At 42.3% G+C, this 25832-nt stretch overlaps 1 protein-coding gene across 1 annotated transcript in view; it reads left to right on the top strand.

Moving 5' to 3' along the window:
* LUZP1 (leucine zipper protein 1) overlaps positions 1–21098 on the top strand; it is a 103672-nt gene extending 82574 nt beyond the window's left edge. The window contains exons 3-4 of the mRNA XM_070764900.1: positions 14771–14940; positions 18766–21098. Of these exons, the coding sequence (XP_070621001.1) occupies positions 14771–14935 (165 nt within the window). The 3' untranslated portion in view covers positions 14936–14940; positions 18766–21098. The remainder of the gene's footprint in view (positions 1–14770; positions 14941–18765) is intronic.
* The last annotated feature ends 4734 nt before the right edge of the window (positions 21099–25832 follow it).

Genomic DNA, 25832 nt, shown 5'->3' with positions numbered 1-25832 from the left:
TGGCTTTGTTTTAAACAAAACAACCATCCCACCATCCTTTCTCATAATAATTAGCATTAATCCCCTATAAAGTCTACGGAGAGGGGCGGCATACAAATCAAATTAATAATAATAATAATAATAATAATAATAATAATAATAATAATAATAATAATAATAATGGGAGTCCCCGATTTACAACATTTTGTTCAAAGTAACAATGGCACTGAAACAAAGTGACTTATGACCATTTTTCATACTTATAACTATTGCAGCATTCCCATGGTCACTTGATCAAAGTTTGGATGCTTGGCAATTGTCTCATATTTATGACGGTTGCAAAGTCCTGGGGTCACGTGATCCCCTTTTGCGACCTTCTGACAAGCAAAGTCAAAGGGTAAGCCAGATTCACTTAATAACCGTGTCACTAATTTAACAACTTTAGTTATTCACTTAACAACTGTAGCAGGTACAGGTTATACAATGGGACACATTTTTACATAACAAATGTCTCACTTAGCAACAAAAATAAGGGCCTCTATTGTGGTTACATGTCAAGGACTACCTGTATTGGCTTCTATGCATCTGACTGATTGAACGCTATAAACGTCTCAACTTTGCCCTGGGAGAATTTAAATGTAATTCATAAGAGGGATACTTAGGATGTGTCTGTACAACTCCATTAGATAGAAATTACCCAATCAGCATCCATTTCATGCCCCAGAGTCTGGGTGCTTTGCTGATTTGGCATATCTACCCTGCATTTGACGGTGGTGTTTATGTAGGCCCTCCATGTACATCAACATTTTTTTAATATACTCTGCAATTTCATCCATTAAATTCACATTCCTTATGTTCCATCTGCAACATAACTTTTGACAACAGTATGAATTACAACAATTTCATAGAACAGTTAAAGAGGGCTGGGGCAGCAAGATCTCTGTGTACCACAAAGACAAGGGAAGATAATTGTCTTTCTCAACAATCTGTTCATGTTCGTTTGTGCCACAAACTCAACAATTGGTTAATTTCCATTCAGGATCTCTTTCACAAACTGTTGGCTTTTCTGCCCTCAAATGTTAAATCTTGCACTGACTGGGACAGAACTGAATAGCAACGAAAGGGCTTGTCCTTTAATTGACATTTCAGCTGCCCTTGATACATTTCTAGATATTTGGATCCTTCCTATATTTTATTTATTTATTTATTTATTATTTAGATTTGTATGCCGCCCCTCTCCACAGACTCGGGGCGGCTCACAGCAAGATACAGCAAATCATGACAAATCCAAATAAATTTAAAATATTTAAAAAGATTTAAAAAGAACCCCATTTACTAACAAACACACACACAAACATACCATGCATAAATTGTACATGCCCGGGGGAGGTGTTTCAGTTCCCCCATGCCTGACGGCAAAGGTGGGTTTTAAGGAGTTTACGGAAGGCAGGGAGAGTAGGGGCAGTTGTAATCTCTGGGGGGAGTTGGTTCCAGAGAGTCGGGGCTGCCACAGAGAAGGCTCTTCCCCTGGGGCCCGCCAACCGACATTGTTTAGTTGACGGGACCCGGAGAAGGCCCACTCTGTGGGACCTAATCGGTCGCTGGGATTTGTGCGGCAGAAGGCGGTCTCGGAGGTATTCTGGTCCAGTGCCATGAAGGGCTTTATAGGTCATAACCAACACTTTGAATTGTGACCGGAAATATTCCCATGCATAGTCTGGAATTTCCCCACAACTATATTAAGGGTCAGAAGGAATGAGTCCATGGATCTAGGTGGTAAGCTGCGGGTGGCACAGTGGTTAGAGTGGCTGCTAGTTGCAGCTCAGCAGTTCAAGTTTCATTTGCTCAAGGTTGACTCAGCCTTCCATCATACCGAAGTGGGTAAAATAAGGACCCAGATTGTTGGGGGCCATAGGCTGACTCTGTAAATTGCTTGGAGAGGGCTGTAAAGTGCTGTAAAGTGGCATATAAGTCTAAGTGCTATTGCTATCTGGTTATATCTCTGATATGGTACACATTTGTTTCAGTTTTAATGGCAGGGCATATTGGAAACAGATTTGGATTGTGGTCTAGTTTTAGCACTAGGTGGGTTTTTTTTTCCTGTTCAATTTATTTATTGAAATATTAAAAGAATAAATAGCTACTAAAAGAGGAAAAAGAAATGCAGTGGATAAAGAAAACAAAATAATAAACATAGTTTTACTATTTACAATTGTCATGAAATTTGACGTTCATGATTTTCATTCATTAATTGATGGCGTAGAACAAAGTTCATCCTATCATCTAAAAAAATAAACCCCCGGTGGAGAACTTGATATAAAACCCTAAACATAATATTAATATACTGAATATTATTATTATCGAAAGGATAAATGGATGTGATCATTTAAACAGAAAACAAAAACGAAAGAGCAAGGGGGAAAAACCAGAGAAAGAAAAAAGTCAGCCCTAAGAATATAAAAAAAATATATACTTTGCTTCAAATTCTCTCCCATTGTGCTCTGACTAATAAATACAGCCACATGCACATAAATGTCAGTGGTTTCCTCTGAACATCTTACTCAACGTCTGCCTTTTGGTATGAGTTATAGGCCAGCCACCCTTGCTTCAGTTTGCTCAAGCTTCAGTTCTGAATGTGGACTGTTAATTGTGCTTTTCAGGTTCTCAGGGCAAAAAGTTGTTTTAAGAGCAGGGATCTCCAACAGTAGTGAGTTCTGAATTAGTTTGCTACCACTTCTGTGTTGTGGTTAGCTCTGGCCCAGCTTCTGCCCCAAGGAATGTGGAGGTGGATGCAGAGCAGACATCCACATGCCGCAGGCCTGTTTTGCTCCCAGTAGAATCTGCCGACGAAATCTCCTCTGACCAAGGAAGCGTGAGTGACAGGGAAGAGGGGAGTTTGGCAGACCGCCCACGAGGAGATCAGTCATCTGTATCATCCCCGGATTCTGAACAAGAATTAATGACACATCCACGCATGCGTAGAGTGATGCATAGGAGACAACAACTGAAGGATTATTACAAGAGAAAATGAGGCCACCTGTGGTTGGGTGGGGCTGCTGTAATTAGTGCTACAGATAAAAGTGCAGCCTGGTGTTTTAGCCTCATGGCAGTTTATCTGATTCATTGTTTCATCAAGATCGTGGTTTTTGCTGTTCAGGATTATGTGTGTGGACTCTCTGGACTTTAGAATTGGACTCAATTTCCCAGTTATTGGGTGAGCAATTGGACTGCATTTAACCTGTGCCTTGTGTGTACCAGAAAATCCCTTTGACATTTAAAAAGGGAGCTGTTTCTGTTTTTCTGTTTATAAAAACTTTTGGGTTTTCCTTTTATTGTGGGGTGTGTGTCTTCCTGGACTAATTACCCTGTAATTACGGGCGGTTGAGACATGCTGTGCAGAAGCATTTCGGTCAGGTGAATGGAGCCCCCCCCGCCACCATAACCGGTTCTAAGAACTGATCCGAACTGGGAACAACCCACCGCTAGTCTCTAACCTTGGCAACTAAGACTTGTGGACTTCAGCTCCCAGAGTTGAAGTCCACAAGCCGAGATTGGAGACCCCGGGTTCAGAGCACGTAGAGGTGTGAATGAAGGGTGTGTCTTTTCTCAGGGGTTTGCAAATGGGCACCCAGGGGAAAAAACATGGTAGAGTTGCAATCAGGGGCCACATTCAAGCTGGTGTACATCCCAAAGCACCCCTTTTCCTCTGGATTTATAGCAATGCATAGCTGTTGCATCAGTCGTGTCTGCAGTTCTCAACTGCTTAATTTCATGCAGATGAAAAGTAACCGCAGGCAGCACACAACCCTTTCTCACTCATGTTTTGTGTGTGTGAGAGAGAGGGGGGGGGAGGGATGGAGAGGGGGGAGGGAGAGAGAGAGAGAGAGATCCTTTGGGATCTTTGAGAATGATTCTTCGATTTCCATGTGTGACTATTGAATGCTTGCTGATTTATAGTGCAATGCAGGAAGGGGGGATCGGAAATAGTACTTGTTGTGGTTGGCTCTGGCCCAGCTCCTGCCCCAGGGAATGGGGAGGTGGATGCAGGGTAAACTTCCAACATGTCACAGGCCTGTGTTATTGCCGACAGAATCAGTTCAGAGTTTAGTTTCCTTGGATGAAGAAGAAGGTGGGAGTGACTCGGCAGAGGAGGGCTTGGCACACAGCCAAGGCAGTCAATCTTCCTTATCTTCTATTGCTTCAGATGATGACATTTTGGACCCACGCAAGCGCAGAATTATGCGTAGAAGAGACCAAGTAAGAACATATTACAGGAAATAAGGGAGGCCACCTGTGTTTGGGTGGGGCTCCAGTAATTAGGGCTGCTGCTATAAATAGCAGCATGTGGGTTTGGCCATTGTGGAAGAATATCTGTTCACAGTTCGTTAGGAATCTTGTGTGCTGGACTTTGTTGCTTTTTCACGCCTTTGAAACCAAAGCAGAGCAACGTGTGTGTGTGTGTGTGTGTGTGTGTGTCTCACTTCCTTGGAAGAAGAAGGGGTGTGAAGTTTCTTCACAGCTGCTGGCTAAGTACTTAATGACTGCTTAAAGGTAATTGTACAGACTACCCAGTTGTTTTGGGAAGAGTGCTCTTTGCAATACAAAAAGAGTGCCTAGTTTATTTTGAATTTTGTGATAAAGAACATTGTTTTGAATTTTCAAACGTGTGTGTGTCTGAAATTTGTACCCTTGAATTTTTGGGAGGCTCCTACCAGAGAGCCCGGCAGAACAGTAATGAAAAGGGAATAGAATCTGGGAGAGATGGCACAGATGATCAAGGTAACTATGGGTGGCATTTTTAAAATGGTAGATCTTTAGAGAATGTCTTTGGTTGGTTGAGTTAGATATTTGGGGTCAACAAATCGAAACATGAGGTTGACAAAGGTTTAGCTGGACTTCCCTAGTCCATAAGATAAGAAAGCAGTCTGATACAGAAAAATTTCAGCAAGATGGGCACTGCAATCCTTATACTACTTTTATTAATAGCAAAAGCACTTTGACCTATATACCACTTTATAGTGCTTTACAGTCCTATGAGTCAGCTTATTGCCCCCCAAAATTTGGGCCCTCATTTTACCCATCTCGGAAGGATTAAAGGCTGAGTCAACCTTGAGCATGGTGAGATCTGAACTACCAAATTGCAGGCATCCAGCAGAAGTAGCCTGCAGTACTGCACTCTAATCACTGCTCAAAACTTAAATCTATCACAAAATGCTTAAGATTGCCTGGATTGCATTGGATGTGTTTTGATTCTTTCAAGAGTTCCTACTAGTGCCGTCTTATTTTATAGTGTTTATTTTCCCTCCCAATCCCTGGAATTTACTGATTTAATGCTGGAGGATGGTAAAAATAAATGAGCGCAGTGAGAACTTCGACTTGGAAAAATAGGCTCCATGAAAACCAGCCGAATCAGATAAACATAACAATGCCAAGATTCTAAAAGTAGCACATTCCAAAGTCTTACTTTGTGTGTGTTGTGTAACTGGAATCAAATTACAACAGATAGAAAAGCCTAACAGCTTAGTTTATGGGGATCACATATATATATATATATTTATTTTATTTATTCATTCATTTATTTTATTTCTCAACTGGAAAGGAAACAGGCCGCATGAAAAAAAAATTGGCACAAATAAATTGATATAAAGAAGCAAAACATAGCCATAAACACATAAAATGAGTGCATACAAATGGGTACAGTAGGACAGGGATGGTAGGCACACTGGTGTGCTTATGTAAGCTCCTCTCGGGACCTCTTAAGAAACATGTAAGGTCTATGGTAGACAATTTAAGGTAAAAGGCATGGGGGTTAGAGAGACTAACCATAGGATCAGGTAAAGTGTTCCAGACATTTACTACTCTATTGCAAAAGTCGTGTTTTCTGCAATCAAGATTAGAGTGGATTACATTTAGTTTGTATCTATTGATAGACATAATGTTATTGTGGGTGAAATTAAAGTAGTCATTAACAGGTGGGATGTTAAGGTAGATGATCTCGTGTACTAAGCTTAGGTCGGAATGTAGACAGCATACTTCAAGGTAATCCAGGGCTAAAATTTCAAGCCTACTGGAGTAAGGAATTTTATTTTGAGTAGAAGAGTTGAGTATCTTTTAAAATACCTCTGGACCCTCTTTAATGTATTAATGTCCAAAATACAGTGTGGGATCCAAACCAGTGAGCAGTATTCAAGGATAGGTCTGGCAAAGGTTTTTAAGTCCTAATTAGAAGTATAATGTTGCCAGAGAGAAAACTTTTTAAAATAAGGTTGACAACTCTTAATGCCTTTTTAGCAATGTTGTTACAATGAGCTTTGGGGCTTAAATCTTTTGAAATGAATACGCCAAGGTCCTTGATGGAGTGTAGGTCATCTTTTAGATTGTTTCTGTCCAGCTTGTATTTGATATTTTTATTGTCAGTGTGTAGGACTGAGCATTTGTTTGGAGTTGCCAATTGTTTGATAAGTCAGATACACAATCTAGGTCGTTTTGTAGGGTAGTAGAATTGTCTGTGGTATTAAATAGCTTTTCATCATCAGCAAAGAGGACGCAGCTGCTTACAATATGATCACAAAGGTAGTTTATATAAAGCAGAAAGAGTGTTGGTCCTAGAACGCTGCCTTGGGGAACACCACTATTAACTGGTGCTGGATTTGATATAGCGTTTCCATTTTTAACTATTTGTTGCCTGTTTGATGGGAATGTAGCTCTCCATTTGTGCAAGAATCCAGAAATGCCGTAAGAACTTAGTTTTAACAGAAGTTTGTCATGTACCATAGAATCAAAGGCTTTTCAGAAGTCTATGTAGATTGCATCTATTGCTTTTCCTTGGTCAAGTTGAGCGGTCCAAATGTTTTTGCAGTGTATGAGTTACATATAACATGATGAACCTTTCCTGAAACTAAATTGCTTATTAGAGAATAGGTTATTTGTCACTAAGTGGAGGGTGATGGATTGGTTTATGATGGCTTCCATGACTTTACAGGTGATGCAGCAAAGGAAGATTATTCTATAATTCTCAACAAGGCCAGGGTCACCTTTTTAAAAAATAGGTATGACTGTTGCTAATGACCAGCTAAGGAGCCCATTGTAAAAGGTACTTGATGGTGCTTAGAGGTTCAGCTATGGCAGAGGAGAGCTTTTGTAGAAAGTAGACACATATTCCGTCAGGACCAATAGATAGATATGGCTTTAGCTTCTGCAATCCCTTTTTGGTGGTATCTCTAGTAAAAGCAGTGTGGATTAGATCATTGCAATTGATTGAGATATGACTAGGAAATGAGGGGGAGTTGACATGGCTGTTGATAAAGATTGAACTGAAAAAAAGTGTTGAAGAGATTAGCTTTAACTGCATCATTGTTACAAGCTTCACCATTTTGCCCTTTTAGAACTGGAATGGTTTTTAAGTCTTTAAGTTTGGTGTTTATGAAATTATAGAAGGCACAATTGGATTTTGTGTGTAACAGCTCTTCTTCCTGTTTGCAGTGGTAATTGGTACATTCCGTTTTTATTTTGTGGCATAAGGTTGTGTATCAGTTTTTGAAATTAGCTACATAGCCAGTTTTATTTTTACTCCAAGGGAATTATTTTTTGGATTGGAGTTTCCTTATTGATAAGGGTTATTTGTTCTTTTTGGCTTTGGGAGTTACCAAAGGCACATATAAGGACTCTTTGAACTTCGAGTAGAAAAGTGTTACATAATAATCTTATTGAATAGGATTCGCCAATCTAGAGATGAGAAGTCAACAGCTATGAGATCATAGTTTGCTTTTTTGAAGTTGTATTTAGGTTGAGATTCTTTGTATGAATGTAAAAATTTAGACAAAAGTGGTCACTGCTGGAAAAAGGTTCTTTGATGTGAAGGTTATAAATTGTATTTAAACTGTTGTAGAAGATTAGATCAAGACAGTTGTTGAATCTAGTGTTGATAGTTACCAATTGATTGAGTTCTAAAGTAGTGAGGGCATTATACAGGGTTGAATGTATTGTTTTGGTTGAGCACTCATTTAAGGTCCAACTAATAGAAGGTAAATTGAGTTCACCAAGAAAGATAATGGGATATGGGCATGAGGCTGCTCACGTTAGTAATGTAGTTAGTTTGCTCTCATGATCAAAGTCATAATCAGGGACTCTGTAACATAATAGGAAGTGAATTATGGTATTTATAGATAGATCACAGATAATGGTCTCAGGAAGAACAAGCTTTTGTGTTACTTGAATATTTTTCAGATCTAGGGACTTTTTGTAGAAGATAGCAACACCACCTCTTCTTCAGATTACATGGTCAGATCAGTGGACGTGGTAATCACTTGTAGTGATAATGGAATCAGGAAAGGATTTGTTTAATCATGTTTCACAGACAAATATTAGGTCAAATAGAGCCTTATTTAGTAGTAGTAGAAGAAACTCCGGCATTTTGTTTCGAGGTTTCTTGCGTTCATTAGTTTGCATTTAAGGTCGGTTGTAGTGAACCTAGATGATCTTGGAGGCGTGCATACCTAGTATTGGATATTGGGGTGTTGGGGTTGTTGGTTGTTGTGATATTAGGATGTTGGAATTGTCAATAGTTGATTATTGTGTTGTTGTGGTTGTAGGGACATGAACCGTTGATCTCGTATTTGATACAGTCGGAATGGTAGTCGATGTATCTGTTTGTCCAGGTGATCCAGGTGTCTTTTGAGCTCTGCCCGGAGCTCGCGGGAGTGCGCACGTTGTAATATAGATAGGTTGGTGTGGTTTTTAGCAAGTATGTTTATTGGGTGGATACATTTGCGTTTACTGGCCTCACTCTCGCGAATGACTCTGCAGAAGTGAGGAGCCATCGTACCATCATTGTTTTTGTATTTCGGGCCATCACAGGAGTCTTCGGAGAGGGGCGGCATACAAATCTAATAAATTATTATTATTAATTATTATGTTAATAATTTCCTAAGGAGAGTTCTCATATGTCCAACTTAGCACCCAGGCTGGCAATCCCGTCTTCCAGAAATTCTTTTTGACTGCTTGGAAGCTGCTTTTAGATTTTAAAGATTTGGGAGTTGTCACCTTAACTGTATAGTATTTTAGTTGGGGGCCAGTTTGGTGTGGAGGTTAAGGAACCAGGCTAGAAACTGGCAGATTCTGAGTTCTAGTCCCACCTCAGGCATGAAAAACCAGCTGGGTGACTTTGGGCCAGTCTCTTTTCCTCAGCCCTAGAAAAGAGGCAATGACAAACCACTTAGGAAAAGCCTCACCAAGTGAATTGTAAGGGCCTAGTCCAGTCAGTTTCCAAGAATCGGACACCATGGAACAGAAGGGGGGGGGGAAGGAATTAAAATCTAATTGAATTAAAAGTAGTTTTCCCTGGCTCTTTTGTTGTGGCCGTGCTCACTTTTCAAAGGAGGGGTTCTTGCCATGACTCTCAAAGGCCACTGGCCCACAACACGTGGTGCAATGCAGCTTAGCAGAAATCCATATAAGGATGTTCCATGCAGCTCTCAGGAAGCAAGATTCCTGTTGAGAAATCGCATGATTGTTAGGAAGGTTCTTGTTTGTTCCATTTTATAACCTGCTGGTTTTCCAAGAATCCGGGCGGGTGGGAGGATTTTCTTGTCCCGAATCCCACACATCTCCTTTAGCTGTTACGTCATTTTGTGCTACTCGTTCACAGCAATAAGCATTTCCTTGGCCCTTTTTCCTGTCCTTAAGAATGTGTCAGCACTTTGGATTCTGTAAAAACGTGGATGAAGGACGGACGGCCTTCCATCCCAAATCTGAATGTCTCAACTGATCATGATCATGGAATTCACTTCCAGAAGAGGTCGTGACAGCTGTCAGCCTGGATAGCCTCAAGGCAGCATTAGACAGATTCATGGAGGCCAAGTGTATTGGTGGTTCTTGAAACGGATGTCCAAGTGCCGCCTCTATGTTGGTTGAGGCAGGCAGGATTCCCTTGAGTATCGTTTGTTGGGGGTCAAAGGAAAGGGAGGGTTTTGCCTTCTCTTTCTGCTCAAGATCCCCATGGACAATTGGTGGGCCCCTGTGTGACACAGAATTATTATTATTATTATTTATTGGATTTGTATGCCGCCCCTCTCCGCAGACTCGGGGCGGCTAACAACAATGATAAAAAAACAGCATGTAACAATCCAATTAATAAAACAACTAAAAACCCTTATAGTAAAACCAAACATACACAGAAACATACCATGCATAACTTGCACTGGCCTAGGGGGAAAGAATATCTTAACTCCCCCATGCTTGGCGATAAAGGTGGGTCTTGAGTAATTTGCGAAAGACAGGAAGGGTGGGGGCCGTTCTAATCTCCAGGGGGAGTTGATTCCAGAGGGCTGGGGCCGCCACAGAGAAGGCTCTTCTCCTGGGGCCTGCCAAACGACATTGTTTGGTCGACGGGACCCGGAGAAGGCCAACTCTGTGGGACCTTATCGGCCGCTGGGATTCGTGCGGTAGAAGGCGGTTCCGGATGTATTCTGGCCCAATGCCATGTAGGGCTTTAAAGGTCATTACCAACACTTTGAATTGTGACCGGAAACCGATCGGCAGCCAGTGCAGGCCACGGAGTGTTGCAGAAACATGGGTGAATCTAGGGAGCCCCACGATGGCTCTCGCGGTCGCATTCTGCACGATCTGAAGTTTCCGAACACTTTTCAAAGGTAGCCCCATGTAGAGAGCATTGCAGTAATTGAACCTCGAGGTCATGAGGGCATGAGCGACTGTGAGCAATGACTCCCTGTCCAAATATGAATAGAATGCTGGACTCGATGGGCTTTGGCCTGATTTAGCATGGCTCTTCTTGGGTTCTTATGTTCTTATGGTCTATGGGTGAATTTCTTCTATAAGAACCCTGAGATAAATTCTCCCATTGACCATGGTTAGGTAAGCCACCGTAGTAGATGGTCTCCAGGATTGCATTTTTGTTCCCCTTCTGTGCTGTCTTCTCCAAGCCAAACCTTTTCAATGGCAACTGCCCCAAATGAACTGTAATTCTCCAGCCTTTATTTATTAATTGCATTTGGAAAGCTGCCTCTTAGATGCTGAAAAACCTAAATTGAATCCTCTTCTATTTGTGCTGAATGGTTGCGTGAGTCTGATAACTGTCAGTGAAAAGGCATTGCGTGACTGTTGGGAGGCAGGACAGGGCCCTGCCTGGTGTTGGGCCTGCCAACCATTAGGATGTCTTGGGCACCATCGACGCAATCTCAACCCATTTGGCAGAATCTAATTCTGTCCACAAAATTATTTAAGGGTTAAATAAGGTCCAAAGGGTTAAATAAGGTCCAGAAGGGAACTGTTTTTAATAGGAAAGTGAACACAAGAACAAGGGGACACAATCTGAAGTTAGTTGGAGGAAAGATCAAAAGCAACGTGAGAAAATATTATTTGACTGAAAGAGTAGTAGATCCTTGGAAAGAACTTCCAGCAGACGTGGTTGGTAAATCCACAGTAACTGAATTTAAACATGCGTGGGATAAACATAGATCCATCCTAAGATAAAATACAGAAAATAGTATAAGGGCAGACTAGATGGACCATGAGGTCTTTTTCTGCCGTCAGACTTCTATGTTTCTATGTTAGAGCTGGTCATGGCTTGGGCTCCTGTTTGGCCATCTTTCTTTCCAGCTTTTCTCTCTCCCCTCCTGCCCACCAGAGAAGAAATCTTTGTCTTGGAAATTAGAAGACCCAACCAAGAAGACCTGTTGTCCAAACTGACCTTCAGAATGCTGTCTTAGAAACCACCTCCTGACTGTAGGCATTCTAGTTAGTTTTACAAACCCATCAAGAAGCAGAGACCTATAAATTGCAACCTGTGTAGTTGGGGATGATGACCACCAATTGATTTGGGGTAACTCTTGGGAAGCAAATTTCTCGTCACCCTACTCCAGTTCCTACCATGAAGTTCCAATAGATACCTGATGAAAATATTTTCTTTTTCTGATGCACTAGTAATTTAAACAACCCTCCCTCCCTCCCTCTTCATCCCTCTCTCCCCCTCTCTCTCATCTATCTATCTATCTATCTATCTATCTATCTATCTATCTATCATTATATGTCTTACCTTCTGTCTGTCTGTCTGTCTGTGTATATCTTTCTATCTATCTATCTATCTATCTATCTATCTATCTATCTATCATTATATGTCTTACCTTCTGTCTGTCTGTCTTGTCTGTCTGTCTGTGTATATCTTTCTTTTTTTCTTTCTATCTACCTACCTACCTACCTACCTATCTATCATCTTTCTCTATCTGTTTTGTCTATATCTATACATTCTCTCTCTCATCTTTCTATGTCCATCATACCTATGTATATCCCTCTCCTTCCCTCCCCCTCTTTCTCTCTCCACCCGCCCATTTAGGTGGCTGCCCATTTGACCAAAAGCAAACTCTAGACAAGAGAACAAGAGTTGCAGATGCAATTCTCTGACTAAAAAAAAGTCAACTAGGAGGCCTTTTTTCTCTGCAGATGGATTCTCCCCCTTTTTTGTGGGGGTGGGTGGGTTGTCCATCTTTCACGGGTGAAACTGGCTGGAGACTCTCCGTCCTTGATGCTTAACGGTGACCTTCCCTGGATGAGGGTGTTATGGAAGCCGTTTTGTTCAGCAAAACAGTCATCAGATGCAGATCTTTTTTTCTAGCAAGGAGTGGAAGGGGGAGCAGAGCCTGGTTCTCTCCTCTTCCCCCTCCCACCCCCATTGCTCAGGGAACCAGAGAGGGGCAGGGGTTTTGAAAGGAGCTGTAGTTTTGAATGTTTGAAGGATTGTAGACCCTGCAATGCAATGCCCTCTGCTGGCAGCAGCCTGAAAGTGCAGGATTGTGCGGCAAAAGGTAGGTTTTATTTACTTAATGGATTAAAAGTCGTAGCCAGTAAGATCCACCTAAAACAGTGTTTCCCAACCTTGACAACTTGAAGATATCTGGACTTCAACTCCCAGAATTCCACAGCCAGCATTCGCTGGCTGGGGAATTCTGGGAGTTGAAGTCCAAATATCTTCAAGTTGCTAAGGTTGGGAAACACTGACCTAAAAGACAGCAGTGGGATAATTCAAAGTAAAATCAAACCTCCACCCCAGATTTGGAGAAATGCTTTCAGCTCAGAAGATAAGCCTGCAGGAAAATAATTTCCAGAGTTGGCGAGAGAGAAAAAACTATTTGGGGGAAACCAAAATGTTTTTCTTTAACAATTTAGAACTAGGCTCTCCAGAGCAGGGGTCTCCAACCTTGGCAACTTTAAGACTTGTGGACTTCAACTCCCAGAATTCCTCAGCCAGCAAAGCTGTTTGTGTGTTTGAGCTAAGGAGAAAAGTGAAGTCCACAAGTCTTAAAAGTTGCCAAGACAGGAGACCCCCTGCTCTAGAGAACATTTAGCCCAGCCCACTGGTTCAGAGAAGCAAATTAGACTGGGCAAAGAAACAGAAAAGTTAAATTCATGCCATATGTCATCTGGCGGGACCCAGGGGAAGAGCCTTCTCTGTGGTGACTTCGACCCTCTAGAACCAGCTCCCCCCAGAGATTAGGATTGCCCCTACCCTCCTTGCCTTTCGTAAACTCCTTAAAACCCACCTCTGCCATCAGGCATGGGGGAATTGAAACATCTCCCCCTTGCCCATCTTGTTTTGGTGTATGATTGATTGTGTGCTTGTTTTTTATATATATTGGGGTTGCTTTTATGAATTTTTTAACCTAAAACTGTAATTAGATTGGTAAATATTAGATTTGTCACTATGTACTGTTTTTGCCATTGTTGTGAGCCACCCCAAGTCTGCGGAGAGGGGCGGCATATAAATCCAATAAATCTAATCTAATCTATTTCCTCAACAGGATGAAAGGAGAGAGTTGATAGGTTGTAGTTCCAAATGTTGTGGGGAACCAGAACAGATGTGTTTTGTAAATCACGCTGGTGTAGTCACCAGGAAATCTTGCGTCTAATTGGAGATCCCCGGCTTCTCCCGATCCCCATATTGCTCCTGTTTGATGTCTTTTAACTTTATATCTCTGCACCATCCCTGGCTATGCTGGCCCTTGACTCCTGGTAATCCGCAACTCACAACAGCCCATTTAGTAAACTGTTAAAACGGCACTGAAAAAAGTGACATGACCAGTTTTCACTCTTACAACCCGTAGTATCATCCCCATGGTCATGTGATCAAAATCCAGATGCTTGGTGATTGACTCATGTTTATGAGGGGTTGCAGTGTCCCGGGGTCACATGATCCTCCCCTTTCGCCATCTTCCAACAAGCAAAGTCGGTTTGACTCAATTAACAACTACAGCACAACTTGTATTTGTAGCCTGCTCTTGATCCTCTTCAATTTGAAGCACATCTAGACTTGGTTGTTTAGCAGGAGAAAAGAATTCAAGCAACAATCTTCACCTCTCAGATTGTGGAAGCATTTAAAACACACACACAAACACACACACACACCGAATTTATGAAAACATTCTCTCTCTCTCTCGCAGACAACCCCCCCAAAAAATAATAGCAGAGAAACCTTCTGCATGCATGTATAAAATTGTAAAATGCAAATTCTTTTAATATATAAAAATTTGGTTTTATCCTTTACAGTGGTAATGAGCATTACAACGTTAGTTGAGAGTTTTTTCCCATAAAACTACAACGATTCACTGAACCACTGGCAAAAAAAAGGTTGTAAAATGGGCTGAATTCACTTAACCAATGTTTCGCATAGCAACAAAACTTAGGGGCTAAAATTGTGGTTGTACGTCAAAGGCTACCTGTATAGGTGACTAACGAAGGACTTGCTTTGTTAAAAAGTTCTTTCCTCCTCTTTTTGGTACAGGAAGACAAAGATTTTGCCCCCAGGAGGAAAGCATACAGTTCCTCCGAGCAACTGACGTCCAGGAGGAGGCCAGAGGTCAAGGCGCCGGAACTGCCCCGCCAACTTCCGAGCAGCAGGGCTGAGGAACGGAGGCGATGGTCCAGAGACCACTCAGAAGCCCATTGAAGAGGGTAAGGCTGGGAATTGCATTCATGGGTTGAATCTTTTTCTTTGCTTCGTTCTATCTCTTTGTATCCTAGATAGTCTTCCTTTCTTCCCTTTTTCACCACAATAACCTTGCAAGTTGGATTGGGACGGAAGACTCTCTCAAATCACGTGTAGTATTGGTACTAAATCCTTAGTAAGACCACACTTAGAATACTGTGACCAGTTTTGGTCATCACCGTACCAAAAAAAATGGTGTTGAGACTTTGGGGGGAAAAGTGCAAAGGAGATCAACTTAGATCAGGGATCCCCAAACTTTTTACACAGGGGGCCAGTTCACTGTCCCTCAGACTGTTGGAGGGCCGGACTATAAAAAAAACACTGAACAAATCCCTATGCACACTGCACATACCTTATTTTAAAGTAAAAAACAAAATGGGAATGTAGTATTTAGAGGGGGGGGGAAGAAGTCTGAAATTCATATATGTTTATGTTTTGTTTTTAATTTTCTTTCGTTAACATCTGATTGTAGGTTTTCTTGGCTTATAGAAAAATGTATAAAGAAAGAAGGAAGCACTTTGGCATAATGGTTAATACGTTAGAAATATAATTGGTGTACATTTGAAGGAACATTAAGGAGGGAATTTAATTAAAAGAAAATGAATGTAACTGGATGACAAAATTAGAAAAAAAAACTTTTGCAACTTTTTTGATGATTGATATTAGTTACTAACAAAATACCGCATTTTATTCATAGAAAATTAGAAGGAACACTGTGTTGTGTCACTCACCCGCGGGCCAGATACGGGCCGTAGTTTGGGGACCACTGACTTAGATGATTAAAGATCTGGACACTAAAACATAAGAAGAAGGTCTGCAGGATTTGGGTTTGGCTAGTCTGTAGAAAAGAAGGAGTAGGAGGGGCATGACAGTATTTGAGGGGTTGCCCCAAAGAATAGGGTGTGTTCAGTTTATTTTCCAAAGCACAAGAAGGCAAGACAAGAAACAATGGATGGAAACTAATCAAGGATAGAAACAACCTGGAATTAAGGAGAAACTTCCTAACTGTGAGGACAATTTACCAGTGGAACAGGTTGCCTTCAGATGTTGTGGGTTCTTCCTCACTGGAGGTTTGTAAGAGGGGACAGCCATCTGTCTCCTGCTTCAGCAAGGATTTGGAATAGAAGACCTCCAAGGTCCCACAGATCTATTCTGATTGAAATATGCTGCTCTTGTTAACTCTTAAACCTACTTGGAAATCGCCGGAAGTTGTACCAAAATAAGGGGGTGTACTAAGACTAAACTAATTTAAAAATAGACAATTGGTGGGCTCATTTTGAATCCTTGCAGAATGCTGCTGATGGTATCATGTCAGCTAGACCCTTAGTTGCTTAAAGACATATTGATGGAGTTCAATGCATGCATAAATCATATGAATCTAATGCAGTGGTTCTCAACCTTTCTAATGCTGCGACCCCTTAACACAGTTCCTCATGTTGTGGTGACCCCCAACCATAGGTCTAGCACCAATTCTCCCAACAGAATTTTAAGTTGATTGGCAGGTATGCCAGAGGGACACCCCCACTGTAAACACCTGATTGGTTGGATTGTAAAAATAATTTCCAAGGCTTTAGTTCCTAACACCATGGGAAATTTGTCTTTTCCCCTGGTCTGAGGCAACCCCTGTGAAATGGTCGTTCAACCCCAAAAGGGGTCCTGACCCCAAAGTTGAGAACTAATGAAAATGTCTTGGATTAAAATTTCTACTTGTGTAAATTATGCAGCTGCGAGAGCAATCATGGGCTTTCCCAAATATGCCCATGTTACACCAACACTCTGCAGTCTGCATTGGTTGCCAATCAGTTTCCGATCACAATTCAAAGTGTTGGTTATGACCTATAAAGCCCTTCATGGCACCGGACCAGATTATCTCAGGGACCGCCTTCTGCTGCACGAATCCCAGCGACCAGTTAGGTCCCACAGAGTGGATCTTCTCCGTGTCCCGTCAACTAAACAATGTCGCTTGGCGGGACCCAGGGGAAGAGCCTTCTCTGTAGTGGCCCCGGCCCTCTGGAACCAACTCCCCCCAAATATTAGAATTGCCCCCACCCTCCTTGCCTTTCGTAAGCTGCTTAAACCCACCTCTGCCGTCAGGCATGGGGGAATTGAGACCCTCTTCCCCCTAGGCCTTTACAATTCTATGCATGGTATGTATGTATATATGTATGTTTGGTTTTCATATTAATGGGTTTTTAATCATTTTTAGTATTAGATTACTATTGTACACTGTTTTATTGTTGCTGTTAGCCGCTCCGAGTCTCCAGAGAGGGGCGGCATACAAATTCAATAAATAAATAAAATAAAATAAATAAATAAATACTGTGAGGTTTCCATGCTGGGCCTTGCACAATTGCCCCTCAAGAATTTTTTAATACATGACTTTAAAAAGAGATTTAGACTTAGACTAACTTTATTGTCATTTTGAATGTACACTAATAGGCATACGTTAAAATGAAATTACGTTGCAGACAGCTCTCAAACTTCAAACCTTTGTATGTAGCATTTGAATTGGCTTGTATACAGAACGGAGGTAATTTTGTGTGGAAGATCAGTTAATAGCCTTCTGAAGTTCTTGAATAGGTTCAAGAATATAGGTTTCAGGTTTTTCCCCCCAATGTGATTGAAGTATAGCATCCACCCGAGTCTACCGAGAGGGGCGGCATACAAATCTAATTAATAATAATAATAATAATCATCATCATCATCATCATCCAAGGGAGCAAACATAACTCATACTACTACTTTTTATTTTCTCTACAATAACAACAACTTTGTGAGGTGGGTTGGATTGAGAGAGAATGACTGGCCAAAGTCACCCAGCTGGCTTTTATGCCTACGGTGAGACTAGAACTCGCAAACTCCTGGTGATTGGCCCAAAAGTCACCCAGCCGGTTTTCATGCCTAAGGCGGGACTAGAACTCACTGTCTCCTGGTTTCTAGGTCAGCATCTTAACTACTACACCAAAATACTGTATTTTTCAGAGTATAAGACGCACCGGAATATAAATAGGGAAAAGAATCTGCTTACCAGGTATTTATCTGGCTAACATCCTTAGTCTGGTCAGCTTCAGCACATTATTTTATCTCCTGATTAAGGGCTTAAAAAATTTTCTGAGAGACTAACCATGAAAGAGCATGCAAGCCAGTAAGAGCTGGGAACATCATTAGCACCTGGAAAGAAACAGTCTGAGCAAGTAGAGCAATGGAAAAAAAACCCTGCAAAAACTTAGGGCTAGAAAACATTCTTCATTGCAGAGGGTAACAATGAAAGAGCTTGCAAGCAGGTAGGAGCTGGGAACATCATTACATCTGGTTAGGACTGGAAAGAAACTTACTCAGAGCAAGTTAGAGTAATGAAAAAAAACCTGCAAAGACTTAGGGCTAGAAAACATTCTTCATTGCAGAGAGTAACAATGAAAGAGCTTGCAAGCAGGTAGGAGCTGGGAACATCATTACATCTGGTTAGGACTGGAAAGAAACTTACTCAGAGCAAGTTAGAGTAATGAAAAAAACCCTGCAAAGACTTAGGGCTTGGAAAACATTCTTCACAGAGAGAAACAATGAAAGAGCCTGCAAGGTAAGAGCTGGGAAGGTTGATAGCAGCTAGTTAGGACTGGGCAGAGGGGGGGGGAGGAGGAGGAGGAAGGTACATTCAGAGTATAAGACGCACCCAAATTATCAGCCTCCTTTAGGGAGGAAAAAGGTGCATCTTATACACCAAAAAAGACAGTCGCTCTAAATCTGACATTTGATGTTGTCCTTTCCCTTTCTCTCTCTCTGTGTGTCTCCAGCTTATTTCCCGTTGCAGTTTGCATGACTTCCAGACCTGGAGCGCCATCTTTCTCCTGCTGCTGCTGATGCCAGTCCACCATGGGGGGCTGATTCGGTGCCTGACCTTTTACCCCCTTTCAGTGCTCACGTACTCTCCCTCTCCCCTCCCCAAACAGGAAAACAACCCCAACCCAGATGGATTTTTCTTTTAATGGTGGCTTTGCCTTCTCCTCCTCCTCTTCCGCGAAGGAGGATGTGGAGACTTTGCTCAGGGGAATCCCACTCCAGGAGCGCGAATCAATGGGGACCCTCGGTTAGCAACGGCTTGGAAGCATCCGAGACCTTTGGATATTTGGCTTGGGTTGTTTATTGACTCCATCCCTGGAGAAGCTTTTGGTTTAGTTTGACTTGAAAGTCACATGGAAAACCACTTTGGACGCGTCTCTGCTGGTCCTCAGGTTTGGAGAGCCATCCACCTGACACCTTCTGGCCACAGCTCTTGAAGAACGGCCTAGCAGGGTTCATGGGCCATTGCTTCCCAGTAGCATCATCTCTTTCTCCTCCTTGCCAGCACTGCAAAAGTTTGGCCGCTCATCCCGATGTTTGACTGAGCCATCCAGAGAAGCAATAAATGGAGACGCATCTCCTCCACCGTCTCCAGCTCCACTGGCAGGAGACTGGAGCAGCCAGGGACTCGTGGGTTGTCTTCGGCCTCAAAAAACCCCGCTTCCTTTCCTGTCGGCACAGCACACTCCTTGGAAACCCAGCCAGATTTGGGGTAATACAGCGACAAATCTCCCACTCTGCCCCCAATCAAATTGCACCCCCGATCCAAAAGGGACCAGCATGTTCGGTGAGTCTATTCCGAGGTCACTTGAACAAAGCCCCAGAAAACTGAAGCGTGGCCGGCAGTTGGGGGTGTGGGGTTTATCCATCACCTGGGTGCATCCTTGTGGGAAGAGGAGGGACACATTCCTTTATTTCTGCTACCTCACCACTTGCTTGGGACAGAAGGACCAGCGCAGGATCTTCCAGAGAGACCCAGCAGTTGCCCTCGTCCACCCTCTGAAACCGCAACCCGGACTTGGTTCACACAATCATCCCAGGCCCTCCCTCCCCCAGGTCTGTTTTTCATCGTATTCTGGGCGTCTTGTTCAGATGCTGCTCTAATGTAAATCTCCTTTCCTGCCTCTGTCCCTGTTTTGCCAGGGTCGGACTCAAAAAAAACAAAAACCACAGATCAGAATTAGCTGCTCTTCCCTTTTGAAAAGACTTTCTCTCTCTCTCTTGCGCATGCACAATCATGCCGAACACTAGAATGACGAGAACCAGTCCAGAGGTTCTCTGGAGCACGTGAACTGTGAGTTGCCATCCACACTCGCAAGTAACAGCCCTCCAGCCTCCAGCTGTATGCATGGGTTCCAAGAGTTAACTAAAAATGCAACTATCAGGGCAGGCAGTCCACGTGGCTCGGAGGACAATAATGGGTCAAGGGAGGAGAATCAGCCAGTGAGTTGCTGAGTCTGCTCACCTGCCCGCCTTCCTCACCTGCTACTACCTGCAAAGCTTCTGTGTTGTCTGGATAGCTTGGAGCCAACATGGGGAAGCTTTGAGGTGCTAGAATCTCTGGGTATCTTGTTTCTCCTGTTCCCATGTTCTCCTGCAAGTTGTTTCACCCATACATTGGGAAGCAAACATGGAGTTGATGTTCTTGGCATTCAAAACCAGGTGTATATTCAGACTTGGTCACTTTCTCTTTTCCCTCAGGACCGGTCTTACATGCTCCTTCCTTCGGCTGTCATTCTGCTTCAGATGCTTAGTAGTGGCTTTTTGGGGTGGGTGGGTGGGGGAGAATTGTTATCAGTACACCCACTGTTGCTTCCACACCGTCCATCAGCTCCTCACTATCAATCATGACCTATGGTCACCCCCCCCCCTCGATCTCTTGATCCAAAATCATTTAATGGGTATCTGATGGTGTTAGGCCTCAAGATGTAGCACTCTGCACCTCAAAAAGGTTTGCCTCCCTCTAAACCAACCAGAACTTCCTGAATGTGAGGACGTTACCCAAAACTGAGCAAAACTGTTTTTTTCTTTGGCCAACAACATATGACTCTATGACCAATCAGAACAGGGACATTTAAATTGACTTAGATTGCCACGTGTATCCAAAATATACTGCTCAAAAAATAAAGGAAACACTTAAACAACACAATAGAAACATAGAAGATTGGCGGCAGAAAAAGACCTCATGGTCCATCTAATCTGCCCTTATACCATTTCCTGTATTTTATCTTAGGAAATAGTATCAAACTTCTGTGAAATCAAACTGTCCACTTAGGAAGCAACACTGATTGACAATCAATTTCACATGCTGTTGTGCACATTCAACTTTGTACAGAACAAAGTATTCAGCCATTTCATTCATTCAGATTTAGAATGTGTTCTTTTCAGTGTTCCCTTTATTTTTTTGAGCAGTATATATTCGAAAAATCTCCCAAAGAATTCCTAGTAAGATGAAGGTTGATAAAATTAAAACTGGTCATTTGCTGAAATGATCAATCAGTAATCATTGAATAATACTGGTAGTTTTCGAGTTATGATCATTCATTCAGTGGCAGTTTGAAGTTACAGTGGTGCTGGAGGAAGGGAGTTGAAACAGGTCCTCAACAGTTTGATAAAGCTTTTTGATAAGCAGCTTTGGGTAATGAAGGAAAATGTTTGGAAGTCCTGCTCTAAGCTAGGATCTCTAAGCGTGGCACTTTAAGACCTGTGGACCTCAACTCCCAGGATTCCTTTGCCAGCTTGGCTAGTTGAGGAATTCTGGGAGTTGACATCTGTAAGTCTCAAAATTGACAGGTTTGGAGACCCCTGCTGTAAGTGACCCTACTCAACCATATAGAAGAAATTCCATCGGAATATTTTTACTCAAAAGAAAAGAACCCATATTTCCACGTGTCTTTTCCACAGATAAGCGCAGGTGTTCCTTGCCATCTTACTCCCACCGAATATGAGTTTAATGAAAAATTTGGACTTCCTGTGACAGACTTACAGAAACAGGTTATAGCCTGAATATGCTGCATGTGCAAAATTATGTCAAACAAGGATTTGAATAACACAATCAGATTTTATTTTAAAAAGTCCTGCAGGACCGGAACAGGGGCCAGGGGAGGACACATACCAGTCTTGTCCACTCCTTCATTGCTGTTGGAAAAACCCAGCAGGGTCTCAACACGAACCAGGTTTTGAACGCATGAAGAGCATTTGCATCTGTATCTTGTAATATTTTGAACCTAAACTGATGCATGTTGTGGAAGCTCCTAGTTTCTCCCTTTTTCCATGCCAGGTTTTCTATAGTTCAACAGGAATAAAAGGAGGTGCAAGGGTTTTTTGGGTTCTGTTGCAAAAAAATCTAGGAAGCCTAAGACAATGTCAAGAAACCTTTGTGGGCTAGCATCCGCTAGCGCTTCAGACATGAATTTTGTGCTGGTTTGGCTTATACAGTAAAAGGGTGTCAGTGCTGGTCCTTAAAGCAGAATAAAGGGAAATCTAAGGAGGTAGTCAGAGATCGAATGCTTTCCTTCCAAAGCTACAGTTCTGCGCTTGCTATTTGCATAACCAGGGTTACGTCAGTGGGCTACGGCAATTCAGAAGTCAAAAATCACTTCCCTGCTAAGTTACCACTTCAGCCTTTGATGGAGTCCCACCAAAAGAGTAGTTACCAACTTTTGCGCCTCTTTTTAAAAAAAGATCTAATAAGCCTTTATTTTCATGTTCCAGCACTTTTTGGGATGGTTGTCATACAGCAACACAATTTTTACTCTCGCAATTTTGGCCAAGTCTTGTGGGTGTCGGGAGTGGGGAATGAAGAAAAAAACAAAACAAACCTTAATCGATTCGCGTCCCTTGACGGGTGCCAAGTTTACATAAATGTCTTATTTGGTCTGTGTGGTAAACCAGTCTGTCGTAGCCATTTTAATGAGGGTTTTCTGTTTTTTGGCCTGCTTTGTGTGCCTGATCTAGTAATAAGATGAGGTTCGTGGATTAATCCCCCCCAAAAATATGCTTTTTTAAAAAATTAAACAGCCCCAGCTCAAAAGCCATTCTACCATGAATTTTTTAAAAGCACTTTAGCGTATGAAGCATGATCTAAACCAGGAGTCTCCAACCGTGGCACCTTTAAGCCTGGAGGACTTCAACTCCCAGAATTCCACAGCCAGCAGCTGACTGGGGAATTCTAGGAGTTGAAGTCCTCTAGGCTTAAAGGTGCCCTGGTTGGAGACCCCTGATCTAAACAGTTCAATTCTTCTTGATCTCAGGCTACTTGAAAATAAAACCTGTAATGATTCTGCTGCTATTTGAGCCATTCCTTCAATTAGGTCAGAGATGCTGCAGTGAGGCGAAGTGAGGGAGGGAATGGCAGCATTTAACTCTAATTCTAAGGACGCTGGTTCCTACAGGGTGTTTAGATTCCTTCCTAAAGCATATTCTCTTTAGCCATGGAATTTCAGGCCTTATTGTTCCTCAATCAGCTAACATTGTAGGCCAATAGGTGGTCCTTTTCATTTGTACCTCATCAACTGCAGCCCCAGATACTTAACCAAGTCAATTATGCAAAGCTTAGCACCATTTAATGGCATGCAAAGCTCGATTAGTCTTAAAACTTGATGGTGGTTGGTTGGGCTTAGGGGGTTGTGTGATCCAAATCTCTTTTGGATCCAAATTCAGGGGTTTTCAATTTCCCCCCCCAGTGATTTCCTAAAAACAACAAATGGAATTTTTTTTGCGTGAGTTCCTCTCCCAATAATTTGAGGGTAGGGTTCAGCAAGAAATAAATGTTCCACTTGCTTCGATTTATTGTTAGCCTACAGTCATAAACTTTGCGGCATAGAGAGAAAGGGAAGAGCAAGGTGCAGAATAAATGTTAGTCTACCTGTAGACTGATTGTTAAAATGACTATCATTCTTTTTTTTTTTCTAAAAAGATGTGGATCCTTTCCTTACTGGGCTGGCCCAACTTCCATTTGCAAACCCCTGGATTAAATTATGGTTCAGTGCATTCTCCAAATGCAAAAAATAGCTTAATTTGGGAACCAGGTTCAATATGTTGATGCCAGTTTACTATGACATGCAAACACAGCCCCTAAAATTATCCACCTTTAACTCAGCAAGACAATCTTTTTTTCCTCCAACTTTCTAGGTTTCACTGGTGAAAAACGGGCTGCTTTAAGTAATATAAGTGTTCTCTCATTTCTACATTCCTTCCTAGCTTTATCAAGTTGCCAACAGGCACTGCTCTGACTCATTACCAGCATCTTCATTTTGGGTGTGATCGTTTTCCGTTTCTTAGGCCTTAGAACGGGGTCGTCCAACCTTGGCAACTTTTTAAGACCTGTGGAACTCCCAGAATCCACAACCAGCTGTGCCCAGAGTCCTCCGGGAGTTGGGTGGCATATAAGCATAATAAATAAATAAATAGGTCTTAAAAGTGGCCAAGGTTAGACACCCCTACCTTAGAATATACTTGAACAGCTGGGAAAGAGAGTAGATTTTTCTGAGAATGGTTTGGGACATAAAGCTGTCCGTGTTTTCTTCTGTTCTCTGTATTTACAAAATCTATTGAATTGATAGCTACCATATTCATCCATATTAGGGATTTGAGGGGGCAGGGCAGAAATCAGATTCTGCAGAAGTAATGTATTTCCCCAATTAAACATTAATACCATGTCTTTGCTGTTATGTATCAGGGAATCGACTTTCCATTCTCAGTTCTGCACTTCCCCATCAATAATCATATATTAAACTAGACGTAGAGCAATAAATAATCCTTATTGCCAGCGAGGGGAAGGAGGGTTATTCAAGGGAATGGCTCTGTAAAATCAGGATTATAAACCTTACAGCCTGGCTAACCCTGAGTGCAATAAGAGCTGACTGTATTTGTGAACACAGGTGTGGATTTCATGAAGATTGGCTCAGCTTGCACACTTTTAACGAAAAAAAACCAACTGTAAAGTGTATTTGTAAATATTTTGCCAATGTTTGGGGTGAGTTTGTGTTTTAAACTTAAGATGTAACTACCATAGGGAACAAACCCCCCCCCTTCCAATGCTGAAGAATTGTGGGGTTTTTTTAAAAAAGGAACAAAAATAATGCAACTTTGGTAATTGTATTTGATGCACGTGAATTTTCTTCTTTCTTTCTTTAACTCAAGAAACTTAAAAAAACATGCAACTTCTCCCACCGGATCAGGACACTTGCGCTTCTTAACAAGGACACGACTTTTCCTATTGGCTGCTGAAGCAGCATTGCAGCTCTGATCGAGAGCCAGGCAGGCATCTTGTTGAACAAATCAGAGTTTTGTATGCACGGAGTCTGTATGCAAGCCGCTGCCAGCCAGAGTGGACAGCACTCGGCATACTTGGCTTCGTACTTCGGTGTGTGATTAAGAGGCAAGACTGGTTTAGTGATAAAATGCTCACATCCGAGTGCCAAGAACGTAGGGTTTTAGCCATAGGGTCGGTCAGAAAGACCCCCCGCACGTATGCAGCAGAAGGGCAGTGTCCCTGGAGCACTGAAATGATGCCCCTTCCTTTGCCCCACTCAACATTTACGCATTGAGGAGGCTGCGTTTTGCTGTTTTAGTTAAAAGCCCCACTTGATCGCCAACGAAGGGAAAGAGCAGGGAGAGGCTGCTGCGCAGAAGTTCTCCCGTTCTTTTCTCTTCTTGGCTAGAGACCAAAGGAATTACTTTTTCGTGTGTGTTTTTGTGTGTGGCTGTTGGAAGCCCCAAATCCGCCTTCCATACCTGCACAAAGGGAGAGGCACGTTGGTCTTCCTGCCGTGTGAAACACTTGAGAATCCTTCAACCTCTGTGGAATGTATTTTTAAGAGATGAAAATATATTTTTTCTATTTGCTAATGTCCGGACGGGGTGGAAAAGGGACTGCAGAAGCCAGACAATGTTGTGTGTTCTAAGGCAGATGGGCATCGCCTGCCTTCTTATTCCTTTTCAGGTGAAGAAAAAAAAAAAGCAAGTGCAATTTAAGCCCACGATTATCTTCGAGCGCCTCGGTTCCCAGCCCGCCACA

Source organism: Erythrolamprus reginae, chromosome 11 (genome assembly GCF_031021105.1).
Source record: "Erythrolamprus reginae isolate rEryReg1 chromosome 11, rEryReg1.hap1, whole genome shotgun sequence".
Taxonomy (NCBI): domain Eukaryota; kingdom Metazoa; phylum Chordata; class Lepidosauria; order Squamata; family Dipsadidae; genus Erythrolamprus; species Erythrolamprus reginae.
This window is presented reverse-complemented; position numbering and strand designations above follow the sequence as displayed.